General features: G+C 38.3%; 1 protein-coding gene across 1 annotated transcript; it reads right to left on the bottom strand.

The window, feature by feature from the left end:
- Positions 1-261: 261 nt before the first annotated feature.
- Positions 262-5,887, bottom strand: LOC124485074 (G2/M phase-specific E3 ubiquitin-protein ligase-like). The gene is made up of 6 exons (XM_047046381.1): positions 5,697-5,887; positions 5,142-5,467; positions 4,735-4,916; positions 1,986-2,158; positions 1,531-1,745; positions 262-1,375 (listed from the first exon to the last, which is right to left on the bottom strand). Exons 1-6 carry the CDS (start codon positions 5,771-5,773, stop codon positions 1,305-1,307), a joined length of 1,044 nt encoding a protein of 347 aa, XP_046902337.1. The 5' UTR covers positions 5,774-5,887; the 3' UTR covers positions 262-1,304.
- Positions 5,888-11,591: the final 5,704 nt, after the last annotated feature.

Below are 11,591 nucleotides of genomic sequence, written 5' to 3'. Positions count from 1 at the left end.
CTGCTGTTTCTTTTTTTCAACCAATCATAAACAATTTCAATTGTAATGACCTGCAAGCAACACAATGTTTTCTTTTTTTGGTTCTAACATGGACATGGTGATGGATATCACAACTGGAATAAACATTTTCCAATATTTCAACTGTCGATGATGGCAGAACCTTACATTTCACAGATCTAAAGGCTCTCTTCAAATATCCAAAAATAAAAACAACTATAGGACAACCAGGCTGCAAACTTCAAAATTGTATGTGAAGGAACTGTATGGGTGAATGGATGATGTGGTTCGGGGGGAGTGAGTGTAGGTGAGCAGACAGAGCCTTGGTCAGAAGGCTCGAACGGCAAGGAGTGTGGTCAGAACATGAAGCAGGGGAGAAGGCAGGTTTGATGCAATACCAGTAGTTTATTATCCGTGTGCTGCATCAGAAAACATAAACAAAGAGGCATATACAATTACGATTGGGTAACGGAGTGGTCAATCCAATGAAACAATAAACGATAATCGTGTGCGAAGACACAATCCACAACTCAAAAGAAATGGTGCTGAACAAGAAACAAACAATCCCACATGGCTCCTGGCACATGTCTGGGAACAAAGGGATTTAGGGCAACAAAGCACATGTCACCAAACCTCCACAAAAGGCATACAAAAGAAACAAACAAATGATGGATTGACATGACCACTCACGTTAACTGTAGAAGACACACACTTTGGAGGAGACAGGACATAACACGGAGACAGGACTACTCTGGAGTCCTGGCAGGGAGTGCAAAAGGGTGGACTGCTAGGTGAACTACCTATTTATAGGCTCCGCCCCTTAGACAGTAGGTGGAGTTTCATTCAGTTCGGCAGATTCACCATAGCGCTCTCCTGGATTGCTGACTGGAGAAGCCCAGGTCCCAGGGAGTCTTTACAGTATGTATAGAATCAGTGCAATCTGACATTATTACTCTTACAAGTAAGACTAAAATACATTTTTTTTAAGCCAATCACAAGCTGTGTTTTAATGTGCACATCATCTCCATAAACCAATGGACAAAGTTATATGAACAACTATTACGACAACAAAATGTTACTTTCACAGAACTACTATAAACACCAAGACTAATCCTAGCCTCTTAGGCTCTGCCAAACCCCTGTGTTGGCCAACGCAAAGTCCATCTTGTCTTTAAAAACAGAATAAGAGCTGTGCAAAGGCAGCTTCAGGCAGTTGATGCATGTGTTGGCGATAGGGAGGCTTGATACAGCCGTATCTCCATACTCCTCCTCGTGCAGGAAACCAATCGATGGTGTGGCGTTGAAGCCTATGGGCGGAACTGCAGTCGCTCCAGTGGCAAAACTAAGAATTTAAAAAGTTTGGAAGGACCCTCTTCATCTTTGGGAAAAAAGGAAGACCATATAGTTTAAGACATCCAAAATCACCACCAAGAGATCCACATCGTTATACAGTATATTTCAGTGATTGGTGAATGAACACATTACAGAAGAGGAAAATTACATTTTCATGTTATGTATAACAAGAGCGCTTACCCTCTGCATCTTGCAAGTAATCTCTCCAGAAGGATACTACAGCTTCCTCTGCTCTTCTCCTGTTGCTTCCTTGATCAGAAAGAAGGATGCTGAACAGATCCTCCATTGCTTCGGCAGTAGGTGTGGATTCGTGATGGCAAAACAGGAGACGGAAACTTTCTGGATGCTTCTGGAGCTTCTCCAACACACCAAGAGTTTTAAGCCCCTCTTGAAACCTTTTTTAATCAAAAGCGACATTAAATTTGTAGTTTAGTAATGAGCACTCTCATTTCATGCAAATAGGGCTCTGAAAACTGGCCAAATACAACATGTAATAGGTCCTACATAGGCATCAACAGCTACACTTTGCAAAGAGAAATGACAGTCCATCAGTCTTAAATTCAAAACTTTAAGGTCAGTCAGTAAAAAAACTATATATATATACACATACACACAGTAAGAAAACATAGGATTACCTTTGGTATGGGGCTTGAACCCGGTGCACAACTTGAAACATGAGGATATCATGAACAAGCTGTTCCTTGTCCTCAAAGTTTCTCAATGGTCGAAGACATCCGGCATTGGCCAAGTAATCTTGCATCTGCCGAGTTGCAGCAAGGAGGTCATCGTATGTGGAACTTTCTGACACCTGAAATGAATGAAGTTGTATAGATAGTTGTATAGATATTCATAAACAAAGCATGATGCATACATCCTATGGTTGAGCGATAGGGGCAACATTTTCTTATCATTAACAGTCAAGGCAAATCCCCGTAATGATCTCAATTTTGATGCAAAGTTCCAGTGAAAAGATACAGAGTACACAGATGTGTGCTGTTTCACTCCAAAGTGCTAAATGTTAATTTGACAATAAGGCTAACAAGCGCCAATTTAATGTGACTACACTGTAATAGGCCATACATGCATGTCATTTTTGTGAACCGACCAACAGCGTGAGCAAGTCTCCCCAAAATGTTATGTTTATGCACCAGGGATATTTAATCTCCATAAATCAATCCGGGATGGATTGCAAAAACCAAGTAGGCAAAAGAAAAAGAAAGCACAGTGACACTCATGGATAAATAAGGAGCGGAAGAACTTGAAAAGCCTCCCGCATACAATTGCCGCATTCGCATTATTCTTGATAATATTCAAATAAATGGAAAGCAAAGTTACATACACACATATATATATGTATGTGTGTGTGTGTATAAAGGCACTCTAAAACAGTTCCCATGCTCCAACACACCTGATTCAAATGGATGTGTTGACATGAAGCTCTGCAGAAGCCTGATAACCATTCATTTGAATGAGATATATTGTAAAAAGGGTACTTCTAAAACAGTGCCCTGTCAGAAGTGCCCCGAGGACCAGGGTACCCTTACGGAAGGAAAATATATTGCAGTATATTGGAAAATATGATGTGATATATTAGGCAATATATGTCCATATATGGGATTTAATAATTATATTGTACAGAAATACATGGGATAATATATTGATGATAAATATATTACTAATATATTATAAACTAAAATATATATTCATGTAATATATTGCAATATATTGCAGAATACAACAATGATTGCCGTTTTCCATATATTGCAACATATCCAACATGAATATATAATATATGTGTTTATATATCCCAAAATATATGCAATTTTAAATCTATAAATACCACCATCCGATTTATATGGGAAAATGTATTGGTAATATATGTAAAGATATAGTGTCACATGTATGTTTAATATATGGTAGAATATATTTGAATTATATGTAAAAAAATATAGCTGTAAGCAGCAATGGTGAATTCCTCCTTGAAAATGGCAAAATATTGTAAAATTGACACAATAGATAGTTACACCGGGATTACCCAGAAAACTAGAAACTGTTTTGTAAAAAAAAAAAAAACACCTATTTCTGGAGTTGAACCTGGAACCCTTCGGTTACCAGCACAACCTCTCATCCAATTGAGCCATTCCAAGATCTAGACCTAGTGTTCAGTTACTGAATAATAAAATAAGACGTTTCTCCTATGGCAATCATAGTCACATTTGGTCCAAGCTCAAACAGCTCTAATTCAGTCATATTTTCACATATTAAGGTGAAACTTTGCAGGGTACTTCAGGGGGAAGTCACCTTAAAGCCTATTGCTGACGGGGGAATCCTAATTATATGGAAAGATATACATGAAATAAATGTACAGATATGTGTTCCATATATTGTGGAATATATTTTAAATATAGGTAAAATTTATGGAAAAATATTTGAAATATATGACAATGATCGCTTCCAGCAAACCTCTTTTGAATTAGCCACTTCTCCCAAAATAAATGTCAATCTTACGGTATTTACGTTTTTGGGGGCAAATTTTCAGTTAGCAGGTGGTAGTGTTTGAATCGGGATTCCATTTGAAATACTGCTGTTGACAACCTTATTAGAATACCTTCTAGATGGCTGAGCGGTTAGGGAATCAGGCTATTAATCAAAAGGTTGACGGTTCGATTCCCGGAAGCACGAAAATGAAGCTGTGTCCTTGGGCAAGGCAATTCACCCTACTATGTCCCTGTACTTACTGTAAGTCACTAGATAAGATCGTCTGCTAAATGACTTAATGTAAATATCACCATATATGTCTGTACATTGTATGGGCATGTTCTCATATATGTACACATGCATTGTACAATATTTCTTTCAATATAATTTAAAATATATTCTACCATATATGAAGCATACATGTGACACTATATCTTTACATAAATTACCCATACATTTTCCCAAATAAGGCGGCATAGATTATGGTGGTTATTTATGAATACATAATTGCATATATTTTGGGATATATAACCACATATATTATACATTAATGTTCCATATATTGCAATATATGGAAAACGGCAATCATTGCTGTATTCTGCAATATATTGCAATATATTACATGAATATATATTATAGTTTATAATACATTAGTGATGTATTTATCATCAATATATTATCCCATGTATTTCCATATATAATATATTGGTCAATGTAATGGAAAATAATATATTACAATATCTTAAAATGTATTTCAAATCATATATTGGTAAACATATTTTCTTTCCGTAAGGGTAGAGAAACATGATCTAGATCAGCACACAAGGTCAAAGGTTTGTCTGTTTTCAAAAATTAATATTTGCCAAACTACTTTTGTTATTCTTGTTCTACAATGATACAACTGACCTTTTTCATGTGATTGTAGATGTCTGTGTCTGCAATGTCCTGTAGCACTGGCTTGGCTGTATGACTGCCTCCAACCAAGCAGTCAAACAGTGTTTTGGAGAGAAAAGTTGGTGGAGAACCTCCATGGACCAGACTGACTGCCATTGCTCTTCCAGCAAGGAAATAGTGGTCCTCTCTGATTGCTGTAAAATCAGTATGTTGTTGAAAAGATGTGAATAGTTAAGACTGATCGAACTGTTAAGTAACCCCATATAGAATGAATGTGTGATTGCTGGACTTGAATTTATCTGAGTGTCACCAGTGAAAATATACGATCAATTATATTTGAATTATTATCATAACTGAATTTATATACATTTAAAGACATTACACAACAAACTATATAGCTTTATACTACAAGAAATTACCTGGAATGTCAAGTGCCAAATTCTGACTGGAATGGGACCTCTCAAACATAGGGCTCATCGCCAAAGTTTCCATCAGCAGGCGTAGGAATTCTCTCTTTGGTCCTCCAAAATCGACTGCTTCTTCATTCCGCCCAAGATCGTCTGAAAACTTAATGTTCATGGTGACATTGGGGTTGTACGTTGCCCGCTTGAAGCCTCGGAAGGCACCATCCAAGACTGCTGATCGATTTAAATTGAATTTAAAACGATTATTTGGTGAGATGTTCTCAGCCAACTCCAAGAGGATCTCCTTAACAGAGACATTTTGAGTCAGAGTGGCTTGGGCTCTGAAAAACAAACATTTTCAAGATTAGTAATTGAATATCTATTCATACCTGCATTTCAATAATGCAGGTGAACCCCTACACCCATGAAAACTTTAATGTCTATTTATTTTTTTGCAATACAATACCCATTCACTATATACAGTATTTGAATGAACATGGAATAAACTTGCAGTCTACCTAATTAGTATGTTTTAGAGTTTGGTCAGGTCTGTATCTAATAATAACTTACTGTTCAGTTTCAAGGCTAGCCGTTATCGCAAGGTTGAAGTCCTCATCATCTGACGATAAATCCGACAGATCTCTCATCAAGGCCACAGTGGGAGCTGGAGACTGTGACACTAGAAGTCAGTCTTGGATGTTGGTTGACGCAGTAGTACTTACACTCTGTCACTTTCAGCTACTGGTTGCACTATCAGTAACATTGCACTACTGTACCTCGCCACCAGGCTCCTGTATGGTCATTGACTTAGTCACTGATCTGCAAATTTGCACTATTGTACTGTACTCCAGTTAGGTTAGAATAGGTTATACGGTTGAAACAGATTTTATGTGCATTTAGGGTTAGTATAGTGTACTATTTATTGTTATCTGTAATTTAGGACGTTTTAGTATTAGGGTTAGTATAGTCGATTATTTATTGCTATCTGTATATTTAGGAAGTTTCACTTATTTAAGCTCAGCATAGATGTAAATTATGTTCCGTGTACTTATATGTTATGTTATGCCAGGTGCTTGCGTTGTCTTGTCTTAAGAATTTCAGTGCCCAGTCTAACCTTGTGTTGTTCTGTGTACCTGACAAATAAAAGACTTGAACTTGCCTAATAGAACACAGTTGAATAGCTGAAATAAAATATAAAAAAATATATAACTATGTATCCACAATTTTCTTTGACATTTAATTCGAAAGCACATCAACATTAGTGATAAAACTGCCAAGGTTGGCCATATAGCTTATTTTAAGGGATTATAAGACAAAAAGGTCAGTAGTTAAATTGTTATGACTGTTTGTATCGACTGTATTTTGTACAGTAAACTTATATGCACACAAAGTATGAAGCATATACATATATCTTGCTTAGTAAATTGTCCTATAATTAGTTGTGTGTGAGAGGTTACATTTTCAGTTGTACGTGTGAGAGATTACATTTTCAGTAATAAATGTTAGAGGTTACATTTTCAGTTGTGCGGGTGAGAAGTTACATTTTCAGTTGTACGTGTGAGAGGTTACATTTTCAGTTGTACGTGTGAGAGGTTACATTTTCAGTAATAAATGTTAGAGGTTACATTTTCAGTTGTGCGTGTGAGAAGTTAAATTTTCAGTTGTACGTGTGAGAGGTTACATTTTCAGGAATAAATGTTAGAGGTTACATTTTCAGTTAACCGTGTGAGAGGTTACTTTTTCAGTTGTGCGCGTGAGAGGTTACATTTTCAGAAATGAATGTTAGAGGTTACATTTTCAGTTGAACGTGTGAGAGGTTACATTTTTTGTTGTGCGTGTGAGAGGTTACATTTTCAGTTGTGTGTGTGAGAGGTTACATTTTCAGTAATGAATGTTAGAGGTTACATTTTCAAGTATTTGTGTGAGAGGTTACATTTTCAGTTGTGCGTGTGAGAGGTTACATTTTCAGTAATGAATGTTAGAGGTTACATTTTCAGTTGTGCGTGTGAGAGGTTACATTTTCAGTAATAAATGTTAGAGGTTAGATTTTCAGTTGTGCGTGTGAGAGGTTACATTTTCAGGAATAAATGTTAGAGGTTACATTTTCAGTTAACCGTGTGAGAGGTTACTTTTTCAGTTGTGCGTGTGAGAGGTTACATTTTCAGTTGAACGTGTGAGAGGTTACATTTTCAGTTGTGTGTGTGAGAGGTTACATTTTCAGTTGTGCGTGTGAGAGGTTACATTTTCAGTTGAACGTGTGAGAGGTTACATTTTCAGTTGTGTGTGTGAGAGGTTACACTTTCAGTTGTGCGTGTGAGAGGTTACATTTTCAGTAATGAATGTTAGAGGTTACATTTTCAGTTGTGTAAGTGAGAGGTGTTCACTGTGGTATAAGAGAGGTTGTCACTTGTCATTGTGTGAGGTTCCATTTTCACTAATATACGTGAGAGGTGTTCAGTAGTGAATGTGAGTGTATTTCAGTAGGGTTTGTGAAAGGCAAGAGCTCTTCAATGGTGTGTATGAGAGGTGAGTTTGAATTATGGCCTACACGGCCCCTCATCATTTTCCAGGTACGCATACAGCGGTGGTCAGTGAGTTTGCTATTGATTCATTTAATATAAGTGTCAAAATAGGACATTCTTGTTGCGTGATCGGCTGCAACAGAACATCTCACGACAGCAACGGTCATATGGGGATAGATTTTTTTCTATCCCATTTTTTTCCTTACCCACTTCGAAGAAAGTACAGGGGCAACATGTAGCGGATCGCCTGGGTTGCAGCGGTCCAGCGCAAAAACATCCCCTTTGCCAACATATCGCGTTCTATGTATGTTTGCCCTCAACATTTTCATAAAGGTAAGATATTTAAGTGATGTTGAAAGCTTCCAAAACTACACGTGGATGTAATGTTAGATATTTGTGAAATATCTAAAATTACATCCACGTGTAGTTTTGGATGAATTATGTGGCACAGGAGATGAATTAAAACAATCCATGGTTGATTATGTTCAAGTTCAAGTATTTTATTATTGGCAAAAATTCTTCTGTTTATACCGTTAAATGTAATGCAATCGTCTTATAGGCTACAGGGCTGTAACATATAGGCTATGTACTCTTACTTTAGTATAATTTCTGACTAATAGTAACCCTTTTGGTCCCATGTAATGAAGCTAAAACCTTTCATGTTATTGCAGGTCAACCAGCATATGACATGATGGAGACTGACCCAGACTACACCCTCCCTCCATGCGGGTCTCACAGAAATTACTCGCACCAACACTGACTGCACGCTCTGCGAGGCAGTGTTGACGAGCCTGACCAGCATTTACAATAAAACATATTAAAACTTTTTTCAGAAATTTGTTGTTAATTGTTTTTCTGTGATTTCCTTTGACAGCTAGATGTACACAGACACATGGTTAAGGTTTAAAACTTCAGGTGTATTAAAAGTCATATTTTGACAATTACAATAGTGCAAACTGCAAATCAGTGATCTATCTGAACAGAAATGTATGTTTAAGTAAATGTCAGTGCAATTTATATAAAATAGTTTATTATATCCAAGTATGAGGATTGAGGTGGCAATGCGGGGTTCGCACACAATTTCCTGCAGTCAGCTTGTATGGATATGTTTTGAATGGATGACAATTTCTCAAAATAACGGTCCCAAGCATTTTTGGTGAGTTTATCTCAGTACAGCCATTTCTCAGTTTTCTTGTGCTTCTCCAGTTTAGCGATTGCTTGTTATCTTCAGTAAATTCTCATCAGTGCTCACCGACTGAACGTTAGCTGTACCTGGAAAATGGCGGCGTGAAAAAACCCACCTGTCTGACAAAGACCGATAGGCGATAGACCAATTATCACCATACGTCACACAACTGTCAAGCAGTCTCAACTGCGCATGTGGGTTGGAAGACGAACTTCTCCCCGTTCTATTACTCTTGAAGTGTCGTTCAGGTCATCATATATCTCTGGCCACTGGATTGCAGGGCTTGATATTAACTTTTTGAGGCTCTTGGCCTTTGGACAAATACATTTACGTTCACTTGTCTATGCACAAAAGTCACTTGACCCCGATACCCTTAAATAGCCTGTCCAAGTGATCTGGCAAAACTAGCCTGGCTAACGGAGGTCGCTTTCTCAGGCAAATGACGAATGAAACAGACAGGTTAAAGAAATCCGAGATTCTGGCTATCTTCACCAGACTCATATCTACATTAGGCAGTCCTCCCTGACATTTCTGGTGTAGAATGGAGTGAAATACAACATTGTGCACACTGCCAGAGAGCGAGTCTGACTGAGGCCAACGTCAAAACAGTGTAACTGGGATGTTGTCTCACTCAGATTGCCAGTTTAAACAAATCAGAAAAATAATCGGACCAGCTGACTAAAACAAAATTCCCATATCTCTTGAAAGCTGCCCTGCTCGACTTTTTAAATGTAGAATTGACTGTAAAAGTGTAAAATTATGAACTTTGTAACATGACGTGAAGACATGGTTGCTGCCGTAACATAGGAGTAACTTTTGAGTTCAAAATGTCTTCCCTAATTTTTGATCTTAATGCGAGTGGTATGGCTCTTACAAATTTTAATAGGCTACTACCGACTGTGTTTTCTTCGTTCTGATTTGTATGTTAGAAATGTCGCAATAGACCAATTATTTGTTTGTAAACATTCGGGATGCGCACGCAACGATGTTGCAGAAAACCGGGAAAGGATAGCATTTTAAATGGCAAAAGGACCAGACGGATAATACAAATAGTTAGATTTATAAAGACCAAAAAGGTCGAGGAGGACAGCCTGTAGGAGAGAAAGCGATTACCCATTGATCTGTTGCATCAGAATTTTTATTTGGGTCACAAAAGTCTTGACATTTGAGTGAGAATGTCGCCCGGTACAGACTGCATAGTCGAGAGGCAACCATGTCTTCAGGTCATGTCACAAAGTTCATAATATTACAGTTTTACAGTCAATTTTACATCTAAAAAGTCGAGCAGGGCAGCTTTCAAGAGATATGGGAATTCTGCTTTTAGCCAGCTGGTCCGATTATTTTTCGGATTTGTTTAAACTAGCAATCTGAGTGAGACTGCGTCCCCGTTACACTGTTTTGACATTAGCCTCAGTCAGACTCGCTCACTGGCAGTGTGCACAATGTTGTATATCACTCCATTCTACACCAGAAACGTCAGGGAGGACTGCCTAATGTAGATACGAGCCTGATGAAGTTAGCCAGAATCTCGGATTTCTTTAACCAAGCCTGTTTCATTCATCATTTGCCTGAGGAAGCGACCTCCGATAGCCAGGCTAGTTTTGCCCGATCACTTGAGACGGGTATGGCTGCAGCCTGCAGCCTCCAGCCCTCCCGTCTCATGCTCAAGCTGTCCAATGGTAAATTCAGAGGGTCAAAATACTAAATTGCGAATTATTTTACGGATGGAGTTGAAGGTAATTTCGTGAGCATGTTTGTTGCAATCAATTGAATAACTTGAAAAAAAATGTTTTTTATCCATATAGTTTGCTGATTTCTGGATGTTATTGTTCTGTCCCTGATGTTAACGTATATTTGATAAAACCTGTGATGACCTTCATTTAAAACTGCATTAGCGTTTTATGTTGACATTTGTTAGCGAATATTAGCCAACGTTACCTAGAGCAATTTATGGTTGCAGACTTTGATGGTTTCTTTTTGTGATTTTCCTTATGGTACACATCAGTGTCTTTAAAAAAAAAGAACACACCACAGGTGACAAAATGCACGGTGTGCTGTACCAACCATCATTGTCCCCCAACCGTCGTGGTTGTGCCTAACCTTAACCTCGACCTCTGCTAAGACTCCAGGGGCCCGTTCTCCGTACGTCGCTTATTACATCCGAGATCAAATGACACATCCAAGATGACATCATCTTGCTAATCATGGTCTGGCTAATTCGGTTCTTTGAACACCCATGTTGTTTATAATTAATATAGTTGGATTGAGTTATGCGTTGGTCTAAAAGGGGGTATGTATCGATAGTAGAAACCTTGATCAGCAACGCTGCTATTGGCTGCTCACATAAGTCTATGGCTGCTCACCGTGGCCAAAATGAGCGCCCTGTTTTTTTCCGCAACAGAGCCAACAGCGCAACAGCTTGCTCGAAGGTTACTCCGAATTTTATGATTTAATCAGAACACCATGGAACACCTCAAAGTCTGCAAAATCCAAGAAACAAATTAAATAGGGGGTAAGTAGGGAGTCAGATGGCTGAGCGGTGAGGGAGTCGGGCTAGTAATCAGAAGGTTGCCGGATCGATTCCCCGCCGTGCCAAATGACGTTGTGTCCTTGGGCAAGGCTTCAACCTACTTGCCTTTGGGGGAATGTCCCTGTACTTACTGTAAGTCGCTCTGGATAAGAGTGTCTGCTAAATAACTAAATGTAAATGTAGAGTACTGACCAAGCGTTTTATCGCTTGTTACAATAGTAAGCTAG

The sequence above is a fragment of the Hypomesus transpacificus genome, chromosome 23 (assembly GCF_021917145.1).
Source record: "Hypomesus transpacificus isolate Combined female chromosome 23, fHypTra1, whole genome shotgun sequence".
NCBI lineage: Eukaryota > Metazoa > Chordata > Actinopteri > Osmeriformes > Osmeridae > Hypomesus > Hypomesus transpacificus.
This window is presented reverse-complemented; position numbering and strand designations above follow the sequence as displayed.

What these genes read in the sequence shown, in the direction of transcription:
- LOC124485074 (XM_047046381.1), bottom strand. Translation starts at nt 5,773, where the DNA reads ATGAGAGATCTGTCGGATTTATCGTCAGATGATGAGGACTTCAACCTT. An exon ending in TCTACAATCACATGAAAAAG is followed by an intron (nt 2,159 to 4,734) that starts GTCAGTTGTATC and finishes CATTCATTTCAG; the next exon opens with GTGTCAGAAAGTTCCACATA. An exon ending in GTTCAAGCCCCATACCAAAG is followed by an intron (nt 1,746 to 1,985) that starts GTAATCCTATGT and finishes TGATTAAAAAAG; the next exon opens with GTTTCAAGAGGGGCTTAAAA.